This window comes from Micropterus salmoides, unplaced genomic scaffold, assembly GCF_014851395.1.
Source record: "Micropterus salmoides isolate LMB-PRFRI ecotype aquatic unplaced genomic scaffold, ASM1485139v1 Ms_hic_scaffold_12, whole genome shotgun sequence".
NCBI lineage: Eukaryota > Metazoa > Chordata > Actinopteri > Centrarchiformes > Centrarchidae > Micropterus > Micropterus salmoides.
Window position 1 is genome coordinate 18,989,260 of NW_024040263.1, and position 25,960 is coordinate 19,015,219.

Here is a 25,960-nt window from a genome sequence, read left to right on the forward strand (position 1 = left end):
CCACACACACACACACACACACACACACACACGCATTAAAGGAGACTTATTAGGCTTCTTATATTTTCTGTCTTATCTATAATGTTACAATGTCAGATGTTTATGTTAAACGTGGCCAAAGCTCTACTCTTGGCTCTTACTGATGTCATACAGAGCTCGTTTTCCATATATGGTAATAGGCCTGCAGCCTCAATAACAACTGGCAGCTCCTATGCTTAGTTTGTCTCTACCGCTGAGCGGCATAATCATCCTGCTTCAGGATCTTGGCCAATCAGAACACAGTGAGCTTTTTTGGGGGGGGGGGATTAGCAAGTTTAGCAATCCAGTTTAGCATCAGCCTTCAACAGCCAGCCTTCAACAGCCAGCATTCACACCGCAATTTCTCCAGAAAGAAATACAATGGTTGTTACAAAATAAAGGAAACAACCCATTTTATTACTCACCCACAAATTTGTATTTTACAGCCTTCTGACCCAAATCAAGATTCTGTATTTTAATGAAACAAAATGTGTAAACAAAGCGTCTGATTTGTTATTTGCAGCCACATATTTGATTGGAAATGAGCAAGCTAATGAGTCTCAGCTACATACATTCACAATACTAAAGTAAATATCAAATTGATTGATATACACGCAAATTATAAATGATGTATATCAGCATTTTTATCGGTTAGTCAATCTTGATAGTGGTAATGTTGTATGTAATAAATCACTCAGTCATACAATTAGAATAAGTTCTTAAGAGAAAAATGTATTTATTTTGTGGTTTGTTTTTTATTACATCACAAACACAACAAATCATTAATTAATATAATATCAATCAAGTACAGAAGTTTATTTATGCATAGAGAAGGAGGAGAATGTGCAGTATGTTATTGGTATTTTACACGGTGAAAGCAAAAAGATATGGAATCAGCCAAGAGTGTACCATAATTATTTTATTTTATTTATTTTTTTAAAAAGCGTTGTCTCACAGATAAAGAATAATGATTTGGTGCAACTTAAATCATTCCAGTTTTTTAAATCTTGTTGTATGGAAATCTCAGCACAGTTTTCACTTGTTTTTTCTCCTTTATTATCCGGCTGTCCAGTTCTCCAGTACCTGGGGATGAACAACAACTTTAACCATTGCTAAAAATTAGACATCAAAACTGTTGACATCTATGAGTTTTACTTCCAATTGAGAGCATGCTATTCTGATGGCCCACATAATCAACAGAACATTGAATGGAAACAACCACAGAAAGCTCAGGTGTCTGCACAATATGCTCAATATCACACAGTTTCACTGTGGGCAGAACTTGCATACACATCAATTCTTCGTTGTCAGTATATAAAACACAGATCTAATATCTTCATCATCTGTGTTCTTTAATCTTTGAATTCAGACTTTGTCTCCTGAGCCGTTGTTGGGAACTGTGGGCTTTATTGTAAATTGATCAATTAATTAAGAAGGCGCATTTTGAATATAACACAGAGACAGTCAATAAATCAGATTTTACAAAATGTCTTACGTTTCGGTGACTCTTGTTCCATTTACCCATTTCCAATCTCCTTCGGTCTCTTCATCAGTCAGACCAATCCAGGTCTCCAGGCCAAATGAGCTCATAAATCTCTACAAAGAGACATTTGTGGCAGTTATAGTCAGTTATATCTCACTTTTTCTTTTCTGTCCTTTCAAAGAGATTAGGTACACCAAAAGAGCCCCCCCAACCCTTCGGACATGTCACAGGAAAAAAACACAGGTGTAAATAATGAAATGAATGATGGCTGCTTCAGTTTTAGGGTCCTAGTATTGATCATGCTGTCACACTTTCTCGGCTTATTTGCTCACTTGTTTCCTACAATAACCCAAGAGGAATTCCGCCATTTTGGGGTTAGTAGGTGCAATTGTAGGCCATTTTCCGCCATTTATAGGCTCTGTATTTTAACAATCTCCTCCTTGAGAATTATTTGGATTGACTTTCACAGAAAACACTGATGAAAATGCATGCTAACTGTGAGTTTTTTGAGGGCAGTGTCCATGGCGCTGAATTTTGATGTTTTGCCATGAAACAGGAAATTGTTGTAACTAGAGTGTACATGGAGATGTTCATGCTGTGGTCCACACTTGACATACTGGTACTGGTAACTGCACCACGGATACGGCACATCACAAAGTCGGCCTCGTTCATTACTGCTTGCTGCTTTCATTTTCCTCTTCCATTTTTTAATTTTTTTCAACCATGTTTAAAATCACAGGAACTGAACATATGTTTCTTAATCCATTATTGAAAAAATAGGTTTACTTTACTCCTGTGTTTGAAAACATGTCTGAAGATATTAAAATAGTAGGCTACTCAGTCAACAACAATTGGTTCAAGAGATAGAAAAAAAAATTGTCCACTCACCTGTTCCTCAATACTGGATATGATCACCAGTTCTGCATTAACATTTTTACAGATCTTTCTGCTGTCATTCCAGTTTTTCTTTTCGGTGGAAATTAGATAACAACTATTTCCAAACTTTTCCCAGTTGTTAGGACAGCATGGAGTCTCTGTTTAATGACACAAAATGGCATATATCCCCATGACAACATAAAAGACACAACACAATCCAGAACATCAAGCAGAAATACCACTTGTAGCCTATATGCTGTAGGCTACTCGATGTTGCAGACCAGCGCGTCTTTCCAAATTAGTTAAAAAAACTATCAATATCTAAACAGCGGCTTAAAAGAAAAACCTGGGAAATATGCTGATTGACTTTAATTCTGAGAGTTAGATGATAGGTTGTGCAAAAGTCCAAGAGTAAAAATGTCAGCCGTTTTAGGGAAGCTATGGTTGCCTAGCAACTGCTCCCAGTCAAGAAATAGTGCATTACATAACACCTCAATTTACAATTTGATTTTTGTACAAATCAAACAAATGCTATTGTATTTAAATTAGTGAGCTTAAGCGTTACTCAGAGATGGGCTAGCTGTTTCCCCAGTTCTGGGCTTTCCAGTTTCCAGTGATAAGCTATCCAGCACAGCTATATATTTACCGTACATCCATGAGAATGGCATCGATCCTCTCACCTCATTCTTAATTCTAAAAAGTGAATAAGTGTAATTTCCAAAATGTCTATTCTTTTAATTAAACATCACTCACCAAGCTTTGTTTGTAATTCAGCTCTCTCTTTGGTGAGGTTGGTGTTAATGGCCTGCAGAAGCTTTTTCTCATTCTCTAACTGGCTTATATTTTGGGTCAGGAAGTGATTAAGACTTTCCATTTCACTGTAACGCCGCTGTAGTTTGTGTCTTTCGCTTGTCAGGTTGGCATTGTCCATCCACAGTTGATTTCTCTCCATGTTCCAGTTGCTTTTGTCTTGAATCACTGCCACAGAATCAAACATAAAAGCTCAAAGGTCACTTGTATCACATACTGTATATAATCTCTATGAATTTGGAAGACTTACATTGGACCATCAGGACAATCACTGCAATCTGGAGGAGAAGACACAGCAGCAGCAGAAACACTGCAACAGCTCTGAAAAGATTCCTTTGTCCTGAACTTACATTGACTGAAGTGGCTGAGGACACAAATAAACACTGCTGATTTAATAGAGTTAATAAAAATAAAAGTTCTGCTTCATTAAAAGTATGCTACATTCTATTAACGTTGCATTTGACTTAAAGCAGTCTGTGATTGTACATTCACAGTTTTGATGTAACAAATATGAATATGATGACAATGTCTGATTTTTTAAAATTGTAATTCATACGAAAACAAAAAGCCTCTATGTAAAATGTAATGTAATGTTTTCCCCAACATATATAAGTAATCTTAAATACAGTATCCCGTCTATGTAGGACATATAGGACATATGAGACAGGCAGATAGATGCAGACAGACAGACTTTTCTGTTGGTTCCCGGTAGTGTTGTCCTGTGATTCCAGCGGCGTACTGCCCTCTGCCCAGTTGTTGTGATTAATCCTCACATTACTGCTGTTATCATAGAGTTCTGTGTTTCTGTCTTCCTTCTCACCTGTCTGAAATCTAACTTTTCTGATGAGGTCTGGCTTGGTATAGAGACCCTCAGCCATACTGCTTTCTTACTTTACCTAATTGTTCTCTGTTCTCTGTTTTGCTTGGATCACAGTATGTTGGCATTTATATCAGCAAACTGCAGCCCTAGGGAATAGGGAAGTAATTAGAGGTCACTTTGCATCAGGTTTAAATAAAAAGGGAAGAAAATAGAGGAGGAAGAAAATAACTGAAGTAAACTTGGAAGAGAAGATGTCCTGTCATAAATCATCGTAATTTAAAGCCCCACAGTTTCACCAGATTTACACTTATATTTACTCTAACTACTACTTATATTGTGGTAGTACATTTCTTAGTCAGTATCCATCTATCTATGAGTAATGCATCATTATCTATACTGTGAAGGTTGTTTCCTTTTCTGTTTTATTTAAGCAGTACTGTTACAACAGAAACTGTGGTCATTCAATTTACACAGGACAATGATAAACTTGACACATGGTAAGTGTGCCAAAGTTTGGGAAGTACCTGTCTTTTTTCTTTCTTTCTTGCTATTCTACCACCACTACATGTATTTCAGTATTAATTTATTCATTCTGAGCAATGACAGCTGAAGTATAAGATTTCAGAGATTTTGCCACTCTAAACAAAATGTAAAGCACAATCATGCAGCTGCAGCGAATAAAATAATTAATCCCACAGTTTCCTGTTGAGTAGAGAATCACATGTGAACAATGTGCTGTGCTCTGTTTTACAATGGTTGTTAGTTTATTGTTTGATAGTACCTGAAAATTATAAAGTAAGACTATTGATGGCTGCCAACTTCCTCACACCTAAACGACAAAATGGGTAGATTTTCAAGTATCCCAAAAAGACCATTGTCCATTGGAAAGTGTGAACAAGACCTCTGTGGATCTGCTGGTTCTGAAAGTAAAATGGTGAGGGGCTGGATGGCTGGGATGTTGTTCTTTATGTGCTGAAGAACCACTTTCTCAAAGCACTTCAGAATAGAGGTGAGAGCCACAGGGCAGTAGTTGTTCAGACTAGACACTGCAGACTTTTTAGACTTTTGGAACCTGCTGTATATTTATGTGTGCACACGTTTGAGCAGTAATGAGTTTACAGAACTAACCAAAATGGAAAGCACCTCCATACACATGCAACAAAAGACTGGAAAGGTCATCTCATCAGCTCAGTTTCCTTTTAAGTACAGTCACATGTGTGAATGTACTGCTGTCTTCCTGCCACTGTCTATTTAGGACAGTCCAGAACTAGTAGTCTATCATTTCAGAAGCACACTCTCCAGACTTAGGACCAAACTGAACTGTCAGTACAGCTGAACATCATGGATCAACTGGATATCTATGCTAATGTAGAGAGACCATCAGCAAATCCTGGCAAAAAGAAGAGTTTAGAAATTTTTTCAGAAAGTATTTATTCAAATAAAGACAACATCCACACTCAGCCAAACAGAACTGGACCTGCAATCTCAGGTAATGAACACATACAAACAGGTTAACATGTGTACACACTATAATAGCATGTTGACTGCAGGTACATGAAAATATGTAAATAATCTTTATACTTCAGCACACACAAACAATAGACTATTTTCTAAAATAACTTTTCTACAGGAAAACAAAGACTTAAATGGCTTGTGTGGGTAAAGAAGGTAGAGTGCAAAGACGTTAAGGGATAATTTCTGTATTTAAATTTAATTAATTAAAATTTTGATTATTAATTATTATTTTAATTTACATGAAAATATTTTCATGTAAATTGGTGTCAAATTAAATGACTTGTAGGTACAAAACATGTTTGGCCATGAAACAGGCTTCAACTTGCAGCTGCGAACCAACTGCACTGGCTGCAATATATTCCATCAGGTTAATTGTGCCTGTCAAAATTAAGTCCACAAAACGTGCTTCTTTTTGCCGTTGACAGGCTTAGACTGTTATGTAAGGAGTCTGACATCATAGAAAGAATCCATATGAGTGATTCCTGATGACACCCTTTGTTTAGTTTTTAACAAGAAACTAGTCTCAATTCTCGCTCCTGGAGAATTGGAGAGGCAAGTTGCTGCAGGAAGATGCCGTGTGGAAACGAACGAGCAAAGTTTGTTGTGTACATAGAGGAACTGCTACCAAGACTTTTTGCCCTAATGTTACTCCAACACAACAGACTCCTCTCTCCAACTCTGACGCACGTTTCCACCGTTGTCTTCCTGCAATTCGCCTCTCACGAGATTTCAGCAGATTTTTTGTTGGGTTTGTTTCTGCAGTGCAACTTTATTGTTTCTATTGTACATTGCTGTGTTTGTATGAACAAGGATCTGGAGCTTTGAACACCGACTTTTAGAAACATAACGTAACACTTCTTTTTTGTTGGACATTATTCAGTTGGCTTTTGAGGACATTTGACTTTACTGTTGGTGACTGCACATAACTCTTAATGAGAAATTAAATACAAAAAAGTTGTTTATACTTTCCGTGTCATCAGAGGGGTTACTTATGCGTCAAATCGATGGTGTAGCCTCTGTGTAGGGTTAAAATTGCACTTAACCCCCTACCCTACGCCGTAACCTACGGCAAAGCCTGACATGCACCTCCTCAAAAATGTAACTACACGTCGAAGCAATGCGGACCGTAAGCACTGTGATTGGTCGGCTGGGAAGCCTCGCAATGCCTCAGAGCCGACAGGAAGTGTCCCGCACTTTGAAGTAACTTTTACTAGCGGCCAAAACAGCGGCTGTAACACGGTGGATCAATACATTTGACTGTCACAACCTGAGCGGAATGACTCGTTTCACTATCAGAATGTGATCCAGTCGGTTGATAAAAGATAAAAAGGCTATACCAGCCGCACGTTTACAATTTTCCCCTCATTCACGTTAGCGGAGGGCTAAACCGGAAGTTAACCTGCTCGCCCAGCAAAAGTTAATACAGTGGACGCTATAGTGGTAGCGCCGACTAGCGTTTGGGGGTGTAATTGCAGAATGACGGACACACCGACGCACAAGTATAAATGCATACGTGCGTAGGCTACGGCGTAGCTACACACGTAGACCTTACGCAGGAGTATAAATCAAGCTTTATGCGTAGGCTCTGAGTGGACATCTGCGTGCCTCCCATTGTTTGTAATCCTGCCGACTTGTTCCACTATGCTACAAGGGCAACAAACAAAGTACTGCGCATGTGTGGAACAAGTCCACCAAGCTGACTCCAGAAAGTAGTATAAATAAACGTAGTCCATGTCCACGAATATGCGAAGTACGGCTAGGGTCTGTGTTACAAAAAAATCGTCATCAGAGGCTGTACGCACAGGATCTGTGCAGATATCCGCATGCCTCCCGATTTTTTCGCTGACATAAGGTACTATAAACAGAAGTAGTCCTCATCCGTGGTGTCCGCAGATGTTTAATAATGATCGTGGTTACAAGAATGGGAGGATTTTCTGGCCTTAACACAGCACAATACGGAAAACTCTGTTTAGTGAGCACCTAATAAGGAGGACTACATTATCTCTGTTAAAGTTTTAGCTCTGCATGTTAAACCACTATATGAAACCATGTACTGCACGTTATTGAGGCAATTAAGTAGGGCTAGTTCACAGTGGTGGCTCCTGCCAAATCTCTCAGGGGGTCAATTGTTGCGATGATGGCTAAGGTGACCAATTCAATGGTCCAAGTCTGCTATAAGACAAGGATTGTTCCTTAGGCTACATACTGAAGTTCATTGTCAATATCTACAATGAATGAACTGTTCTCAGTTAAGATCAACAGATCTTTAGACCTTTGGATGTAAAGGCAACTACTGTACTTTAGCATTAATGAAAAAAAGGATGACTCACAATCATCTGATTTATCTGTGACAAACCTTTTATTTAGGAACAACAAATCAAGAATAAAGCGCAGTATTTACACATAAACAACAAGGCATGTAAGGGGAAATATAAAAGGTATATTCTATTGTTTTTGGTTTATTTTCTGTATTGCTTTCCTACTTATAATAATAATAATAATAATAATATTTATTTGTAGAGCACTTTTCAAAAACAAATTACAAAGTGCTTTAACAAGTGTAAAGACAATAATACAAAAACAATACAAGATAAAACCAAGAAAACATTGAAAAAACACATTTAAGATAAATATAAAATAAAGTAAAATTGAATAAAATAAAAGGGATAAAATAAAGTAAAATAAAATCGGGAAAGGTTCTCCTATAAAAGTATGTTTTAAGAAGGGACTTAAAAGAGTTCACTGACTCAGCCGACCTGATTTCCTCGGCCAGGCTGTTCCAGAGCCTCGGGGCCCTGACAGCGAACGTGCTGCCCCCTTTAGTTTTCAGTCGAGACTCTGGAACAGACAACAGACCTCTGCCCGAGGATCTCAAGGTACGTGCTGGTGTGTATGGGACTAAAAGGTCAGAAATTTAACAAGGTGAGAGGCCATGAAGAGCTTTAAAAGTGATCAATATAATTCAAAACTCAATTCTAAAACATACTGGGAGCCAATGTAATGAAGCTAAAACAGGGGTGATGTGGTCATATTTCTTTGTTCTGGACGGTCTAAATAAAAGATATATAAAAAATGTAACGTAAAAGTGTGGATTAAAACTGAATAAGAGTCAGGTTTAAGACGGAGCTTCCAACAGCTAGCTACTTCTCCTTCTTCTTTTTACCATCCTCTGACAAGATGCCAGTGATGGCCATGCCACCTCCTCTTTCTTCTTCGGTTTCTGGCAATAAAAGAAAAAAACAACACATCAAATAATTGTTGCAGGTTAAGTGCAGCTAACTTTAAATTGACTCACCAACACATATAAAACATGGCTTAATAACAATCACATTTAGCATAATCATAAAATTTGGCTTAATAATAACTATCAAGATTATTAGTTTAGCCTATGGCATTTTACTGAGCATAAATTAGCCTAGTGGCTAGCGGACTTTTCCTCTCCTCATAGCTTAACAAATTACATGTATTATTTAAACTGTCTTACTCCCTGCTGTTAAAGTCGCTGCATCTCCCGACACCACGGTTGAATTTTCAGCCTGAACGTTCGTTTTGTACAGAAACTGGTTGTAGTGAGAGCAACAAGCTGGAGGACTGCCGATTCCTTTTCAGGTAGCAGAAGTGTAGCTCTGCTGCTGGGCTCATGATGTAAACACGTTAGTGTGAGCCATCCCAGAACCCATATAGATTGCATTGCAACGGCCGCAGATTGAAAAAACTGCCTTTACATGATATGAGAGAGATCTGGGCGATATTCAGAGCCTAACTGTCTGTCAAAAACAGTCACAGCTAATTACTAGTGTGGTAGAAAGTGGTAGAAAAATATCCCCTGCCTTTGCCGCCATGGCGGTGTGTCCCAGTTGCCCTAATGAACAAGCTCCCCTGCTAGTTCGTCAAGGTTTTCAGACAGTAACGTTAAACAGGATGGTGTATCGGTCAGGACACAGGAATGAAGACGAGGAGATTTAATTTCTTCCTTTAACTGTATTGAGCTCCAGCAGTACTCATCAGAACATTCCAATATCCAGCAAAAAAACATTGCTATGCCCCTTTAAACATAAATCTACAATTACATAAATGAGGATATTACTCTTTGGAAATATAAGGAGCCTCACATATCTAACTAACCAGTTTACATCATAGACTGCATTAAAAGGGGTTTACATAAGGAGGAATGGCGACACCCTCTGGCTAGCCGAGGCTACTACAGAACATAGACTGTATATAAAAATGGACGCAGCGTCCGTGGCGTCACCCATTGGTTTCTGAAGAGCTGTTATGAAGCTCAAAATTAGTGGAGTTGGCCGGCGCCATCTTGGCAGCGCGTCACAGCGCGTCACTCCCAGATAACCAAAAATGGGCAAAGAGGCGGGTCGTAGGTGGAGCTGAGATGACTTTTTGCTGAAACCACTCCCGCCTGGCTCGACGTGACCGAGTTAGCTCATGCTAAGGAGCTAATGCTACATGCTACTCTGCGGTGCTGTACGGTGGAGGTTGGAACCTGCGGCTGTGTTGATACCAGTTTACCGACATTACCAGCTACAGTCAAGGTAAGACCGGAGAATATTAAAATAACTCACATATCTGTTATTGACATTATACTTCACAAGGTTTTAAATGATTTTTAATATATAAATGTGGTAACGTTATTTTGCAACACTAAAGTTGGATTTTGTTGAGACCGACGTTAACAGTTAACTATGAATCAGTTATTAATTATCTTAAGTTTACTTAACGTTAATGTTACAACTCAAACGATCAATTTCAAGCAAATCAATTGACATACTGTTGGTTACGAGCGGTTACGAGTCGTTTATTTGGACGTCACCTCAGTATGTTACTTGTAATAAACGTAATAAGCTAGTGGTAGAGTCCTCAGTTACATGATGGAAGCTATATATCTTGTAAAACGTTAGCCATGGCTGCTATCACGTTAATTAATTCCCCACACCGCTATTTTGAGTAACGTTGCTGCTGTCGGCAGGGCTGTGTGGGATTATTGTCTGGAATAGGACATTTGTGAGAGAAAGGTACTTTTTATATTTAAGGGGATATTTTTCTACCACTTTCTACCACACTATTAGTTAGCTGTGACTGTTTTTGAGGTTCTGATGCCTCCACATCTGCTACTCAAGGCGTAAACTTTGAGTCTAAAATAATGTTGCTAGTCTTGGCTACTGGACATTTGACAGCTGATATAAAATTGTCTTAAAAGGACAACATAAAAACGTTTAAAGAGTCTCCTTTGTTCCATTTTCTCCCACGTATGTGACATAATAGTGCTGTCAACATTAAAACACTGAGGCATCTTTTAGAGGACCATCTCAAAAAATTAGAATACTGAGGAAAAGTTCATTGTGAGCATCAGAACCAGACTGAGAGAGTTAATTAGCTGATTAGAGAGCTCTTCTCCAGTGATTTCTGTATATTTTGTAATACAGAAATGTATAATTATTCTAAAATGTTTATACATTTTGAGATAGTGGAGTTTTTATTTCCAATGAGCTGTAAAACATAATCATCAAGATGAAAGCAAAAAGGATTTGAAATGCTTCACTTTGTGTAATGAATCTAGAATATATCAAAGATTCACTTTTTGAATTAAATTACGTTAGAAAATTAACTTCACCACACTATTCTATTTATTAAAGAATCACCTGAAGAATTTATTACACATTTTCCTCCCAGAGCCACACTGTGGATCAGATGTCCCACCTGGTGCCAGAGAGCTGCAGCGACCTGGAGTCCTCATTGTGCTGATGGGGTGGACTGACGTGGAAAGGCCTTCTCTCCGGTTCTCTCTTTCTGTTTACTTTGACTTTTAAATACTGTCCATATTTGTACCATAGATCCATTTAAAAAAAGATATGGTTTATGGTTCACTTTTAATAAATTCTATATATATTAGCACTCCCTGTCTTTACTACTTACTGAAAAGCTAATCGTATACCACAGATAAAACATGAAACATTAAAGCTGAACTCTTGCTAAAGAACACCAGTCTAGTATAAGTTAAAAAGTGAAAATACTCCCAACATGTTTCACATGAAATGTTGATAAGTAATTATGCAGTGTATTTCTGTCTGTGCAGGAGTATTTTTACTTTCTACCTTATACTTTAAGATAGATAAGGAGACATACACCCGGTACCCATAGACTGTTTAACAGAGCCTGAAGTTCCTGTAGAGCAGAGGTCACTAATAGGCGGACCGCGGTCCGGATCCGGACCCAGCCGCCGTCCTCTCCGGACCGCCGACCTACAGCCCATTTATTATTGAGACTTACTACCTCGTGACGGAGCGTTTCTATTTTAACCCGCGCAGCTTTTCTAGCATTTACTTTACTGGTTTAGAGGACCAGGAAACTCACAGACCAATCGCATGTGCTCCAATCGTCTCATGTGACGCTGCTCGGCCAATCAAATCTGTGCATACCGATGCTTGCGAGTTGAGTCCGCGAGATTCACCAGAGATGTTTTGGAAACACACCCGAATTGAGGAGACGAAAGATAAAAGAGATTTCACATGACTTTTAATCAAGAATGTATAGATTTTTACATGTACATTCCTCCCACGGGCAGTTCAAAACCAGAATATCTCATAGATCTCCAATATGCTAGCTGGAGCTCACGTTTCTCACTGAACAACAGAAAGTAGGAAAGTGGTAGCTCTGTAAGAGGAAATGAAAGAGAAGGGGAGGCATTACAGCTGTTCATTTGTTATGATGTGTTGAGTGTTTATTATAAAATTGGTTAAGACTACACTTCATCACTTCAAGCTACACTTTTTATTACATTTTTTCTAAAAATTAGGCACTTTAATTTAGTTTACTTAAATTTAGAATTTATTATTTGAATAGTTATTATTTATTATTCTTCCAGTTTGATGTGAAAACTGACTGAAATATTATTTTATTTGACAGTCCGTTGTTGACTAAAAACATGTGTTGATACAACTATAGGTTATAGTACTGAATGATAACGCAAGTTCGTCGTTTTTATGTTCCGGACCTTTGCTTCAGGAAATTTTCTCTAACTAGTCCTCTTTGAAATCTAATTGAATACCCCTGCTGTAGAGCCTTGTTTGTGGCTCTGATATAAGTCTAGTTTAAACACAGAATAATGTGGGCACATCCAAACCATCCTGTGGGTAAGTGCTAAAACAAAGAATGATCTGCACAGAGTAATTGTGAATCCCACTAGGTGTTCTTTTATTGTGACCTTGCAAACTCTGAGGTCTCAGAGCTGACCGAATGCACATGTAGTAAATAGGTGAGTCTATACAATGTAAACTACACAAGACCTTCTCAGGTCGCACCTCCTACAGGGCTACAAAACTATTCAGTGTGCAGATAATTCTTTGTTTTTGACTACAGAGTAACTTCTCAGTCAATGTCACATTTGTCTCTTAAAGAAATGTCAAAATAAAACAGTATACAACATCAACCTTTCATTTTTTACTTGCTACTAACATATATGCAAAATGTTAGCCTATAAATAACATCTTAATATTTTCATTTACAGCTGTTAACTATAATATATTAAGTTTAGATCACACTATTTAAAATTAAAATATGAAACTGATGATGAATGAAGAATGATTTTATTATGTATAATTAGTTTGATACACTTAATAACAAAGTATTCCTAATACAAAAGCAATAGTTGAATAAATTAGACTCTTGTCTTGCATTCATGAAAACATCAATATTAAAAGGTTACAAATTTAAAAGTAGTTTTGTATGACTTGAAATGTGTTGAGTTATTATAATGATAGAATCTGTTAATAAGAACCCAGTGTCATAATTTCACATCAGTAGTGTTCAGGTGTTGTGAGTAAAAAGAAAAGCAGGAGCTGTAGAGATAGAAGCTGGAGCTGTTCTCTCCTGAAGAGCTGGACAGAGCTAATCACATCTGGAGGGTTCTGCAATCAGCTCCTCTGGCAAAGACAACAATAGACAGTAGACAGTTGAGCAGCTTCTTCCAAAGTGCCATAAAGCTACGGAACTCTGAGATCGCCTCAGCATGATAACCTCTCTGGCATGTGACAGTAATTAGGGGTGGCAATGTGAAATACACCGTTTCCTCATATGTGCAATATACAAGTTTCTGCTGGACACTGTGCAACAATAACTACTGAAGTCCAATCTTATTTTATATTTCTTATTGAACTCTACTACCTTTTTAGGCAAATTCTAACCCACCAAACAAACTCAGAGGCGGCTCTCACACACCTAAATTCTCGCCTTAACTAAATCATTGCCCTAGTTACAGCCCAGCCCAGCTGTCTGCAGGCATAACGCGACAAAAAAGGTGGATGAAAATCTCTGCAGGTAGCCTACAACAGCTGTTCGGCCGAATTATGCATCCACATCTTAAGCTTATCAGAAACGTCGCTGATCAAACGCAGTTATCACCTCAGATTGTTTTCTGAATCTCAAGGATGTGTAATAACTTATTGATGACTCTAAACTGCATTTAATATGTACTTAGAATCAATCATCCCCACTGATTAACCCCACAAAGAATAGTATAACGTTATCGTTTTTAAACAGTAACGTTACACTTGGAGGTGCACGGCTCTTCTCGGGAGAGACAGCTAGCTCAAATAGTGGCATCAGTGCTCCTCGGTGTGACAGTTTCAGGCAGAACACCGCAGCCACTCCTCCCTCGGCTCTCTGCCTTTAAACCCTTTGTGTCCATCGGGATCAGGTGCAGCCACTTATAATAGTATCTGACTAGTATCTAACTGATTAATGATTCCGTTACAGGACGTAGCTAAATCTCACATCGTTAGTAAAAGTTACCGTTGACATAACGTCAGCTAACTGAGAGCTGAGCCTTTACTCACTTCACACAGACGCCTTTTCTTCAAAGCATTATCACAAACTAAGGTTAATCTAATAATGTTACATTTTGGCTTCTCTCTTCTTGCTGACTTGTCTTTGACTCATTAAAAGCTGCGGTTAGAACACACTAACTTACTTACTTACACTAACTTAGCAGCTTGGGACTGCTCGTATCTGGCTAATTAGCGTAACAAGCTAACGTTATGCTAACAAGCTATATGCGGACAGCGATACCTGTTAAATGTTAACACATAAATAAAATACAGGAATTTGACTCACCAAGTAGAACACGGATTTCCTGGAGGTTCTCTCTCCAATGAACTGCACAGCCTGCCATTATTCGTCCGGTATCTGCATGAGGAAATGTCCAAAAGGCTCCGACAGGCTGAGCCTCATGGCTCAGTGTAGATGAGTGAGGCTAACAGACGGCGGACCGAGCGCCCAAGTTTTACGTGGGTCAAGGATTTTAGTCATCCGACATGGATTTTAAGCTAGATGACTGTAAAAACACCATCAACGCTACTGACCACAACAAAGCTCCGGCGGCTATGCTAGACGACATAACTCTGCCCCATGAGGACTGCACACTCCTTAGGAAAGCGAAAAAAAGATTGCTGACCTTATGGAAGACATCCGACGACTTTCAGAGGAACTCAAAGAGAAAGATTCCCTGCTGACTGGCTTTATGGATGTGGCTTCAGTACAAGCCAAACAGATTGTGTCCCTTAGCACAACCGCTAACATCCAGGACACCGTGTAATGGGACCCCTCTCGCCTTCCCAGGCTTTCCTCCTGCTTGACTCCGAAGCATTGGTCAACCTGGTCTGAAGTGGTGGTCCGTGGCTGCAAGAGAAGCTTGGATGGGGCTGCCTCTCCTCCGCACATCAGCCTCTCCAACCGCTATGGAACCCTGTCTGACGACACTCCGGTCCATCCAGAGGATGCACCTGCGGCTTCGAGTCTCCCTGATACGGATCTCTTTCGGCGGACAGTGCCTGCCGACACTGTTGCATCTCCTTCACCGGCTACATCTCCTGCACTGGCGGCAAACGGTAATCAACTGGGCCGCCGGTCTGCCACTGGGCCTGATCGGCAGCCATCATCCCGGTCAAAAACCTCCGCTTCCCGACGTAGGATCCTGAAGGAGGCTGTGCTCAGACGCTCCGGAGGCCGTCTCTACCCTGCACCGTCGGGTAGCCCTTCTCTCAGGTATGTTACTGTATGTTACTCCATCCTCAGTCCGCACGCAGTGTTGAAGCAGATTCTGCTCAGTCCTGCTCTGGAACCCCACAACCGGCATCTCCTCGTCCTCTTTTCTCCCCAACCACACTAATAATTGGTGACTCCATAACCAGAAACATTAGTTTCTTCAACGCTACCACTCACTGCTTCCCCGGTGCCACCACGGCTGACATTTTAAAAAATCTCCAGGACCTAATGCCATCGCTCCCGTCCTCCATCACAAGAGTGATAGTCCATGTGGGAACAAATGACACAGCTCTTCAGCAGTCTGAACTGACAAAATCAGATTTTAACCGTCTTTTTAACTTTTTAAAGCAGTGTGGAAAGTCCGTTTTTATCTTTGTCCCATTCCCACTGTTGGTCGCGGTGCTGGCCGCTTCAGTAGACTCCTTGGCCTCCACGATTGGCTCCAGTCTGCCTGCAAGGCTCACCGTGTGTCTTATGTGGATAATTTTAATATTTTCTGGCAAAGAATGTCTCTTTTTAAGACAGACGGACTTCACCCAAACAAACGGGGCTCAGAAATGTTAGCTGCTCACATACAGCATGTGGTGCGGTCCAGACATGACTTACGCGAATGACTAATCATTCATGCAGCACACCTGGACACACCACCGGTCACTGAACAGATCTCTGCCTCACTGACACAAACAACTGTCTCCACCTGCTGGCATGTAAAGATGTCTGCTCCCAGCACTGTTCCAAAGACTTATATTCCTGTCATCATCACGCATAGACCAGTAAACCGAAATGTGCACATCCCACACAGAAATAATAGTAATCTCTTAAGGATTAGGACAACTGCACCAACTCCAGCACCCAGAACAACCTCATTTAAAATGGCTCTCTTTAATGTGAGATCTCTGTCAAGTAAGACTTTTATCTTAAATGATTTTATCTTGTCTGCAAATCTAGATTTTATGTTTTTAACTGAATCCTGGCTGCAAATGAATGACTATAGCCAGCTAGCTGAACTGTGTCCGCCTCAATATGATTGTTTTAGTCAACCGAGGGTCAGTGGTCGTGGTGGTGGGCTAGTGAGCGTGTATAGGAAAAATTTAAAATGTCATAAAGTACGCTGTGATGAATTTAACTCCTTTGAAGTTCTCACTCTTAAAGTTGGAGGGCTGCAACCTATCATATTTGTCGCCCCCCAAAACTGCCGGGAGGATTTTTATCAGAACTTCCTGAATTTTATCTACTCTGGTTTTAAATTATGACAGAATTGTTCTTTGTGGCGATTTTAATATTCATGTTGATGACCCCACCAATGTTAATGCAACTGACTTTTTAAATATGGCCACTTCTTTTAACTTCAAACAACATGTCAAAGGGCAAACACATAACCGTGGTCATACACTGGACTTGGTTTTTACACTGGGTGTCAGCATTTCCTCTGTGGAATTAGTGGTCATGACCATATCTGACCACAGATGTATTGTTTTTAGCTGCGATTCGCCTGTTACTCATGCTGCCTCACCAAGCTCCGTGTGTTCTCGCATTTTTAATTAACAAAGTGTTTCAAAGTTTTGCGCATTCTTTCAGAGCCAAAGCCAACACCTGTCTGATTCCAACACCAACAATCTGGTCGATCACTTCAATCATATCTGCTTGTCACTAAATATTACTGCTCCTCTAAAGGTTAGGCCTACGTCTAAAGCTATTAAGCAACCCTGGATAAATGACAGCATTCGCAGCCTAAAAAGGGAATGCAGGAAAGCAGTGCGCAGATGGAAAAAATCCAATCTCCAAGTCCATTACCTCAGTCTGGAGGATTTATTAATTAACTACAATAACATGGTTAAGGATGCGAGAACACACTATTTTTCTGAACTCATTACTACACATAAACACAATCCCAGGTTTCTGTTTAAGACTGTGGATCAGCTGGTAAACCCAATCCCTCCTTGTGCCTCAGCTGGAAGTAATGATGACTGTGAATTGTTTTTATCTTATTTTACCAATAAGGTGGTGTCAATCAGAGCCTCTATTACCCCCGCGGCCTCTTACTCAGAGGTTCCTCACCAGCAACAAGAGAGTTTTAACTAGTTTTATCCCATCGACTTCTCTGAGCTTTTAAAAACAGTATCACAAATGAGAGTGTCCTCCAGCCCACTTGATGTAATAGCTACAAAGTTTTTACTGAAAGTAATAGATTCTGTTGGGCCCCATTTGATCTCTGTTTTCAACAGCTCCCTATCTACTGGTTGTGTCCCTGATTATTTTAAAACGGCTTGCGTGAACCCACTTTTAAAGAAACCTGGTTTAGATCCCTCCCTCCCACATAATTTTAGACCAATTTCTAAACTGCCTTTTATTGCAAAGATTCTAGAAAGAATTGTGTCCAAACAGTTACTCACTGTACTGGAAAATAACAAAATATTTGAAAAGTTTCAATCTGGTTTTAGGAAGTACCACAGCACTGAGACTGCCCTGCTTAAAGTCACCAATGACCTTTTAATGTCTGCTGATGAAGGTATGTGCTCAGTCCTGGTACTCCTGGACCTTAGCGCTGCTTCTGACACCATTGATCACAACATAATGTTAGACAGACTGAGGCACTGGGTGGGGATCTCTGGTACTGCCCTAGAATGGTTTTCATCCTACCTGTCAAATAGGAAGTTTTGGATGTCAAATAATTTCCTCTAGCTGAACTCAGACAAAACAGAAATCGTGGTCATCGGGTCTCAGCAGATGGCAAATCAAATACTTCCATCTGCTGGTTCCCTAGTAAATCACATTAAGCCTGTGGCAAAGAACCTTGGTGTTTGGTTTGATAGTAATTTAAATTTCGAGCAGCACACCACAAAACTTGTTCAGTCATGTTTTTATCAACTTAGAAATACAGCAAAAATTCGATCTATGTTAACTTTTAAGGACACCGAGACCATTTTACACGCCTTCATCTCATCACGCCTCGATTATTGCAACAGCCTTTTCACCTGTTTAACTCAAAAATCTATTGATCGACTCCAGACTGTCCAGAATCAGCTGCCTGGCTTTTAACCAGAACAAAGAAATATGACCCCATTACTCCTATTTTAGCTTCACTACACTGGCTCCCAGTATGTTTTAGAATTGACTTTAAAATTGTATTGATCACTTTTAAAGCTCTTCATGGCCTCTCGCCTTGTTATATTTCTGAACTTTTAGTCCCATACACACCAGCACGTACCTTGAGATCCTCGGGCAGAGGTCTGTTGTCTGTTCCAGAGTCTCGACTGAAAACTAAAGGGGACAGAGCGTTTGCTGTCAGGGCCACGAGACTCTGGAACAGCCTGCCCGAGGAAATCAGGTCGGCTGAGTCAGTGAATTCTTTTAAGTCCCTTCTTAAAACATACTTTTATAGGAGAGCCTTTCCCGATCTTATTTGACTTTATTTTATCCCTTTTATTTTATTCTATTTTACTAATTTTATATTTATCTTAAACGTGTATTTTAGTCTTTTCAATGTTTTCTTGGTTTTATCTTGTATAGTTTTTGTATTATTGTCTTTTGGGTATTATTGTCTTTACACTTGTAAAAGCACTTTGTAACTTGTTTTTGAAAAGTGCTCTACAAATAAAGATTATTATTATTATTATAGTTGTCACGAAGGGCAAAATTAGCGATTTGCACTAAAACCATTTTTTGAACCAGGCTGTAAACATGTTTTATTCTGCTGTAAAGTTGGGAATTTTAACATGGGGGTCAATGGAGATTGACTCCCTTTTGCAGCCAGCCTCAAGTGGCCACTCGATGAATTGCAGTTTCAGATACTTCGCATTGGTATCGGAAGTGAGACACGGAGGTTGCCGCTTGCTAAAGAATAGCGTCTGCACATGGTCTCATGAACACGATATTAACTCTTCTTAACTCTGTTATATACGCTACGTAACTTAGACATCAGAAGGCTCACACCAGTTAACTTATGATTTCCTGCAGTGTTTTACAGCATGAACATTGTGCTAACATTAGAAATCTCACTCATCACGCTGGCCACATGTGAACACATGGTAACTCTACAATACAGAAACATAAACACAACTAAGTGACTGTCACTTACTTTTCGTCATTAACTCAACACATGGAATATTGGAAGCGGGATCATTCAGGAGGAAATAAACATGCTAATTGTCACAGATAAGTGGGCTAAACTATGCTTATTGAACATGTTTCCGTTCCCGCTATAGTCAACTCACTAGCTACACACTTAGTCTACCATAACCACAGAAGCGGCTGACACCCACAAATGTCAGAGCCTTTTATACAGTCCATCATACTATATCAGTAAGGAACTTTTCTTCCCCTTACCCCTTGTTCCTAACCATCTCATAACATGAAGTGGGTGTGATTTTTGGCAACGGAAAGTAAACGAAAATCCTACAGTGCACAGGTGTGGTTTTTAACCACCCGACATGCAGTTCTGATGAATCATACTGTCCCCTTTAGACCTTGGGAGACTCAATGTTTAATGTCTTTGATCTTCTCCTCTGGAACTTCCTGTCAGAGGAGGAATCCAAAAAACAAAAACTGTATGACTTACCTCTTCAGCTTAGTGTTTACATACAGTACAAATATTTTCTCCTAATTTCAGGTGCTGGAGGTAAAAGAGTAAATAAGAGTTCCTGCAGTGCTGCTGCAGTGTTTCTGGGTCTGCTGTGTCTTCTCCTCCTGACTGGACTCATAACTCTGGTTTTCCTGTGTGAGTACTTTGTTAGCATGCTGATGAAGCACTGAGACAGTGATGTTGGTGAACAGTGTTTGTTCATTCATTATTCATGTGCCAAACAGTCACCAAAGGCAAGTCTGAGTGGGAAATGGAGATGGTCCTGTTACACACCAGTTACAACAACTTGACCAAAGAACTAGACCAGCTTCAGACCAGTTACAACAACCTGACTAAAGAGCAAGACCGCCTCCAACAAAGAGTTGAAAACATAACCATGGAGACAAATGATCTTCAGAAAAATCTTCAAGGTAATTATTTCTTTCTTTATTCTGGCTGACTATAATCACTCAAAGTAATATTTAAATTCTTGCACTTCATTATCATTTTTACATACTTAGTAGTGTGTCTCCTAACACATTGTGTACACATTGTGGTGTAAAACATTACATTCCTCTGTGGTGTGCAATATATGTGTATTTGACTCATAACAGTTCAAAATAGCACTGTAGCAGCAGGACAGAGGGTCAGTGACCTAAGGGGAGAGCAGTGATTGGTGGTTATGTAGGGACTGAACCCTTCTATAGAATTTGACCTCTAACCCCTTGTTTTGTTACCTCAGAATAGTACTGTACCCTTCTATGGGTTTGAGCGTTATTTTGCAGACTCAAACCCTTCTATGGTACCAGTACAGATATACAGGTATCTGTACCAGTACCTGGTACAGATACCTAAACACATCCTATATAAGCTATGTTTGATGTACAGAGAGACAGAGTGGCCATTGGGCTGGGTCACTCTCCAAGCTGCTGCAGAGCTTGTAATTGATGCTGAACTCCTTGATTTACTTTTATGATCAAGAACAGTGTCAAGCGGGTTTCCTCTCAACACATCATCGCAGCATTATTGTTCGGACACCACACCTCAAAGAGTTAACTCCTCACGTGAGGCTAAGGCTAAGTTCAAGAAGCCACTTTTCTAAAACGTGTTGCTTGTGTACACTGTGGTGATTCTTTTGTGAATGTAAAACTGTATTTATTAAAACACATTACATTCCTCAAAGAGCTAACTCCCCACCAACAACACCTTCACATCAAAGCTAGCTTTGTTGCGTCCGGCACTAGTGTTGTGTCGTTCAAAGAATGTTTCGTTCATTTGACCTAATCTTGTATGTGACTCAGCAGGAACGGGTTGTCTCAGTGAGTAATTCGTTCATTTTTACACATGCGTGAATAGTCTTGGACTCTTACGTTCACTCGTTACACAGCAGCTAAAAGGTCTCCGTCAGCACAGGAAACAGAATTGATTAGTTCATGACTCTCAACTGTGGGTCTCTGGGTTTGAGTCATTCATTTGTCCCGTGACAGCTTGGCTACAGGGCTGTGGTAAGCAGGCAGCACAGGAAACAGAATTGATTAGTTCAGGACTCAACTGTGGGTCTCTGGGTTTGAGTCATTCATTTGTCCCGTGACAGCTTGGCTACAGGGCTGTGGTAAGCAGGCAGCACAGGAAACAGAATTGATTAGTTCAGGACTCAACTGTGGGTCTCTGGGTTTGAGTCGCTCCTTTGTCACGTGACATCTCAACTACTGTGGAGCAGGAATGAACTAATCGTTCAGCGCTTCAATGGGTCCTCCTCGGAGTCTGTCTTCACTCGGCAGGCTGACTTACTGCCAGCACTGGGGAATGAGAGGCAATTCTGTTGTCAGGTAACAGTCACTGGACTGACATATATCTAATATCTATTTTGATAATTTTGTGACATTTAATAAAGCATAATGTTATTACAGCGCAGTTATGTTGTGCTAAGTTATAGTTTTAACACAGCCGTACCGTAACTTTAGTCCTGCTAGTGTTTACAGCCAACAGCTGATGAGAGTTGTTCTGGGTCCGCTCCACTTCAGAGCCCTAACAGAGTTCTACAGAGAGCAAAATTACCACAGAGGTTGTCGCCTCTCCAAAACAAACCCGGACATTAAATCATTAAAACACAACCAAATAGCAACGTTAGCTTTAGCCCTGTTGTTTGTTTACAGCTAACAGCTGATCCGGGTCCGCCAGAGAACGCATCTTAACTTTTACTTTTTATTTATCGACAGAGCCGTGCTGTTGTTTCACCGCTGCTCACTGGTGAACAACCTGCAGTGTTTGAGATTATTATTAAATTTGTTAAATTTTAATAAGAATGTGTTTTATTCATCTAGTGTGTCAAGCTCATTACTTCAATATATTCCCTGTAAATCTGATGTTAATATATAGATTTTACTCATGGATAGGCGTTAGGCTACTGTATGAATGAGCACTTTAGAGATATAGTGATAGTAATTATAATTATATATATATGACTGGTCTGGTTGTATACTCAGGAAGGATTGTGAAAATGGACGGATTTAGTGGCTTAATCGAATATTGACATCATATTTCTGTGTTTCTGTTTTTACATGGTTTGAATTTGGTTGTGGCTCCATGGGGCTTTATAGAACCATGATAGAGAAAGATCAAGAGGTGAATTTGTGCATTATACTTTGTCAATTAGAGCAAGCCAGGCAGCCTTCTGTGTTTGAGAACTGCGCTGTTTTTAAAAAAATCGCCCACTAGAGGGCTGCAGCGTAGCAATAACCAAATGAACGAAATGAACACAAAAAAAGATTAGTTCATTTTAATGAACGAGATTTGGTGACTCGAGTCTTTCAAAAGAGTGACTTTTCCCATCACTAACCCCTAATATGAGGCCTTAAATGTCCCCACCACTTTTCAACACAAAGTGACGCCCTTGTGTAATCAGCTGCGTCCACATGGTCCTAAAGCCTTTATTTAAGTTGAGCTTGTTATCAATGGTTTTTATTTGAATTTGTTTTATTAATAGAAACAGGCTATAGTCTACATATAATTACGGAGGTGCGGACCAGTAGTAGCCTACTGCCATAGTGATCAATGGCTGTGATGCTGCTAGGTGGTTTATTAGAGGCTGTTCCTGTTTATATGTGCGTGCATTAGCAGGGCGGCCGTGGTGGAGTATACAGTGGACTGTTCTGGTGGGCCTATCTGGATCAAAGTCCAGGGCCATTTTTTACTCCCAGTCCGTCCCTGTCTGCAGGGCATGAGAAGGCAGCGACTGCTGTCGTGTGTCTTCAGTAGGACTTGCAACTTGTGCTGGAGGCTCTAAGGGATGCACCTTATGAAGTCCTTGCAGTCTCAAACAGCCTTACTGCTAGCTCTCACCTCTGCTAAGAGGATGAGTGAGTTGTGTGTCCTGTCGGTTCACCCCAGCTGCTTGCTGTGTTGTGGCGACAGTGCAGCAGGACTGAATCAGAATCACCTTTATTGCCAGGTATGTGTACACATACGAGGAATTGTACATTGCTCATGATGTGCTTACTCCTACAAAAATACCATAACACAATAATAATAAAAATAATAAAATAATAATAAAATAAAATCAGACACAAACTACAGTATAGACAACACTAATATACACACTATGAACAAAACAATATAGACATATTGACAAATAGTGCAGTGATCAGAGTGCAAAGGATGCAAGAGTAAACTATTATTCTCATTATGTACATGTAGAAGGTGGATATGATATACAGGTACACATACATGTACACATGTACACAGTGTGATGGAGCATAGTGCAAAGGATGCTGGAAAAAATAAATAAGACCTATGACCTTATGACCTGAGGTAGGTGTATTGGTATATAGTATATACAATATGACATAGTATGAACAACACTGAAATAGAGAATGGTGAATAAATAAATAATAAGTGGTAACCAGTAAACAGGTGGCTGATTAGAGACAGAGTTACTGGGTTATTGCACAGGAATTGTTCCTGACACTGTGAGACAGAATCAGCTGTTCATCAGAGTGATGGCTTGTGGGAAGAAACTGCTTCTGTGTCTGTTGGTTTTGGCCTACCAGAGGGGAGGAGCTGGAACAGGTTGTGTCCGGGGTGAGATGGATCTGCAGCGATGTTTCCTGCCCGTTTCCTGACTCTGGAAATGTATAAGTCCTGAATGGAGGGCAGGTGAGCACCGATGATCTTTTCTGCAGTCCTGACTGTCCGTTGTAGTCTGCTCTTGTCCTTTTTGGTGGCAGATCCAAACCAGACAGTGATGGAGACGCAGAGAACAGACTGGATGATGGCTGTGTAGAACTGGATCAGCAGGTCCTTAGGCAGGTTGAGCTTCCTGAGCTGACGCAGGAAGTACATCCTCTGCTGGGCCTTCTTGATGATGGTGTCCGTGTTGAGCTCTCACTTTAGGTCCTGGAGCCGGTTGCACCAACAGGGCTTTGCTAAGCCTGGTCCTAACTGCTAAGTAAGTCTTAGTTAAGACCAGTCTTTAGAGTTGACCTAACGTCGGTAGCACCAACCAAACTTAAGCCTAGGCTTAACGTTCATGTGAATGGCCACAGAACTATAGCGGTTGCCTAGCAGCGTGCGTTGTTGGGTTACACTAAACTATCTTCCGCTGTTTTGTTAACTTGTAGCTGTCTCAATGGAGGGTCAAAGAAAAAGGAAAGGAAATTTCACCGACATTGAGATACGAAAGTTAATTGAGCTGTACAGTCAGCACAGACACACACTGACTCCCAAGCAATCAAACTCAATAACGAACAAGAAGAAACAAACAACATGGAAACAGATAACGGAGGGGATTAACGATTGCTCTGACTCCGGCTGCCTTCGGACAGAGAGCAATGTGAGGAAAAAGTGGAAAGCCAAAAAAAGATTTGTCTTCAAAAAAACACCACCCGTCCGGCGGGGGTCCTCCCCTAAAAACTTCCGTGTACAGTACCATAATTGTGGATATCTTTGGAGAGGATTCCCCAGCTTTTATTGGTTTGGTCGGTGCGGAAAGTGGCGGTACCGACCTGGAAGAAACTGCTGTCTCTCCAGAGATGGATGTCGACCACTCAAGCGAGAGTGTGAGTTTTGAAGGTGTGTAGCCTATATATTAGAGTAGCCTACAATAATTAGTAGTTGTCACATAACAGTAGGACTATGAAGGCAGCAGCGGTGCACCGCCGGTGAAATGGAGGAGGAGGCTGGATGATCTGCAGCAGACACTTCTTGAGAAGGAAATTGTTAGAGTAGAGGCTGAAACAAAGAAATTACAGGCTGAGCAGGAAAAGCTGGAACTTGAAAAACTAAAAATATTGTTAGAAATACAGTTGCTGCAACAACAGGTCATCTTCACCTATTTCTGAAGAGGATGGGCGGTCTTTTGTAATTCTGTAAATAAGCCTAATGGAAAATTGTGTGCAATGAATCAATGACAATTATATGTAAATTAAAAAAGAGTTTATTATAGACCTACCCTTTCTTTGTGGCTTATTTTTTATGGTTTACAACCTGGAGATAATTAGCAGAATTATTTTAAGTGAAGCAGTAGTTTATAACATTTATAAAGCATTAATAATGCGTGTACAGACTAGTCGTCCACCGACATCTTCATGCCCTGCATGGTCCACAGGGTCGGCACCTTCCTCCGGCACCAGCTGATGGTGTTGCCTAGGGAGAGGGATCCTCTTGGTGACACAGATGTTGTGGAGGACAGTGCACACTGCTATTACAGTGCAGACTCGCTCAGGGTGCATCCGCATCTCTCAATGAAGACAATGTAACCTAGAAAAATGAATTAATGATTACTGTAAAACCTAAATGTGTCACTTTTGGCGAGTTTTATATAGCC

General features: G+C 40.2%; 2 protein-coding genes across 2 annotated transcripts in view; one reads left to right on the forward strand and one right to left on the reverse strand.

Annotated features, from left to right (window-relative positions):
• Nucleotides 1–892: 892 nt before the first annotated feature.
• LOC119899323 (asialoglycoprotein receptor 1-like) lies at nt 893–4,102 on the reverse strand. The gene is made up of 6 exons (XM_038713850.1): nt 3,879–4,102; nt 3,438–3,551; nt 3,131–3,355; nt 2,390–2,535; nt 1,514–1,614; nt 893–1,101 (listed from the first exon to the last, which is right to left on the reverse strand). The coding sequence occupies exons 1-6, from the start codon at nt 4,063–4,065 to the stop codon at nt 933–935; spliced, it is 942 nt and encodes a 313-aa protein (XP_038569778.1). The 5' UTR covers nt 4,066–4,102; the 3' UTR covers nt 893–932.
• Nucleotides 4,103–5,301: 1,199 nt separating this feature from the next.
• The window catches only part of LOC119899324 (CD209 antigen-like protein E), a 34,640-nt gene continuing 13,981 nt past the window's right edge, over nt 5,302–25,960 (forward strand). The window contains exons 1-3 of the mRNA XM_038713851.1: nt 5,302–5,496; nt 20,185–20,292; nt 20,382–20,567. Coding sequence (XP_038569779.1) covers nt 5,349–5,496; nt 20,185–20,292; nt 20,382–20,567 — 442 coding nt within the window. The 5' untranslated portion in view covers nt 5,302–5,348. The remainder of the gene's footprint in view (nt 5,497–20,184; nt 20,293–20,381; nt 20,568–25,960) is intronic.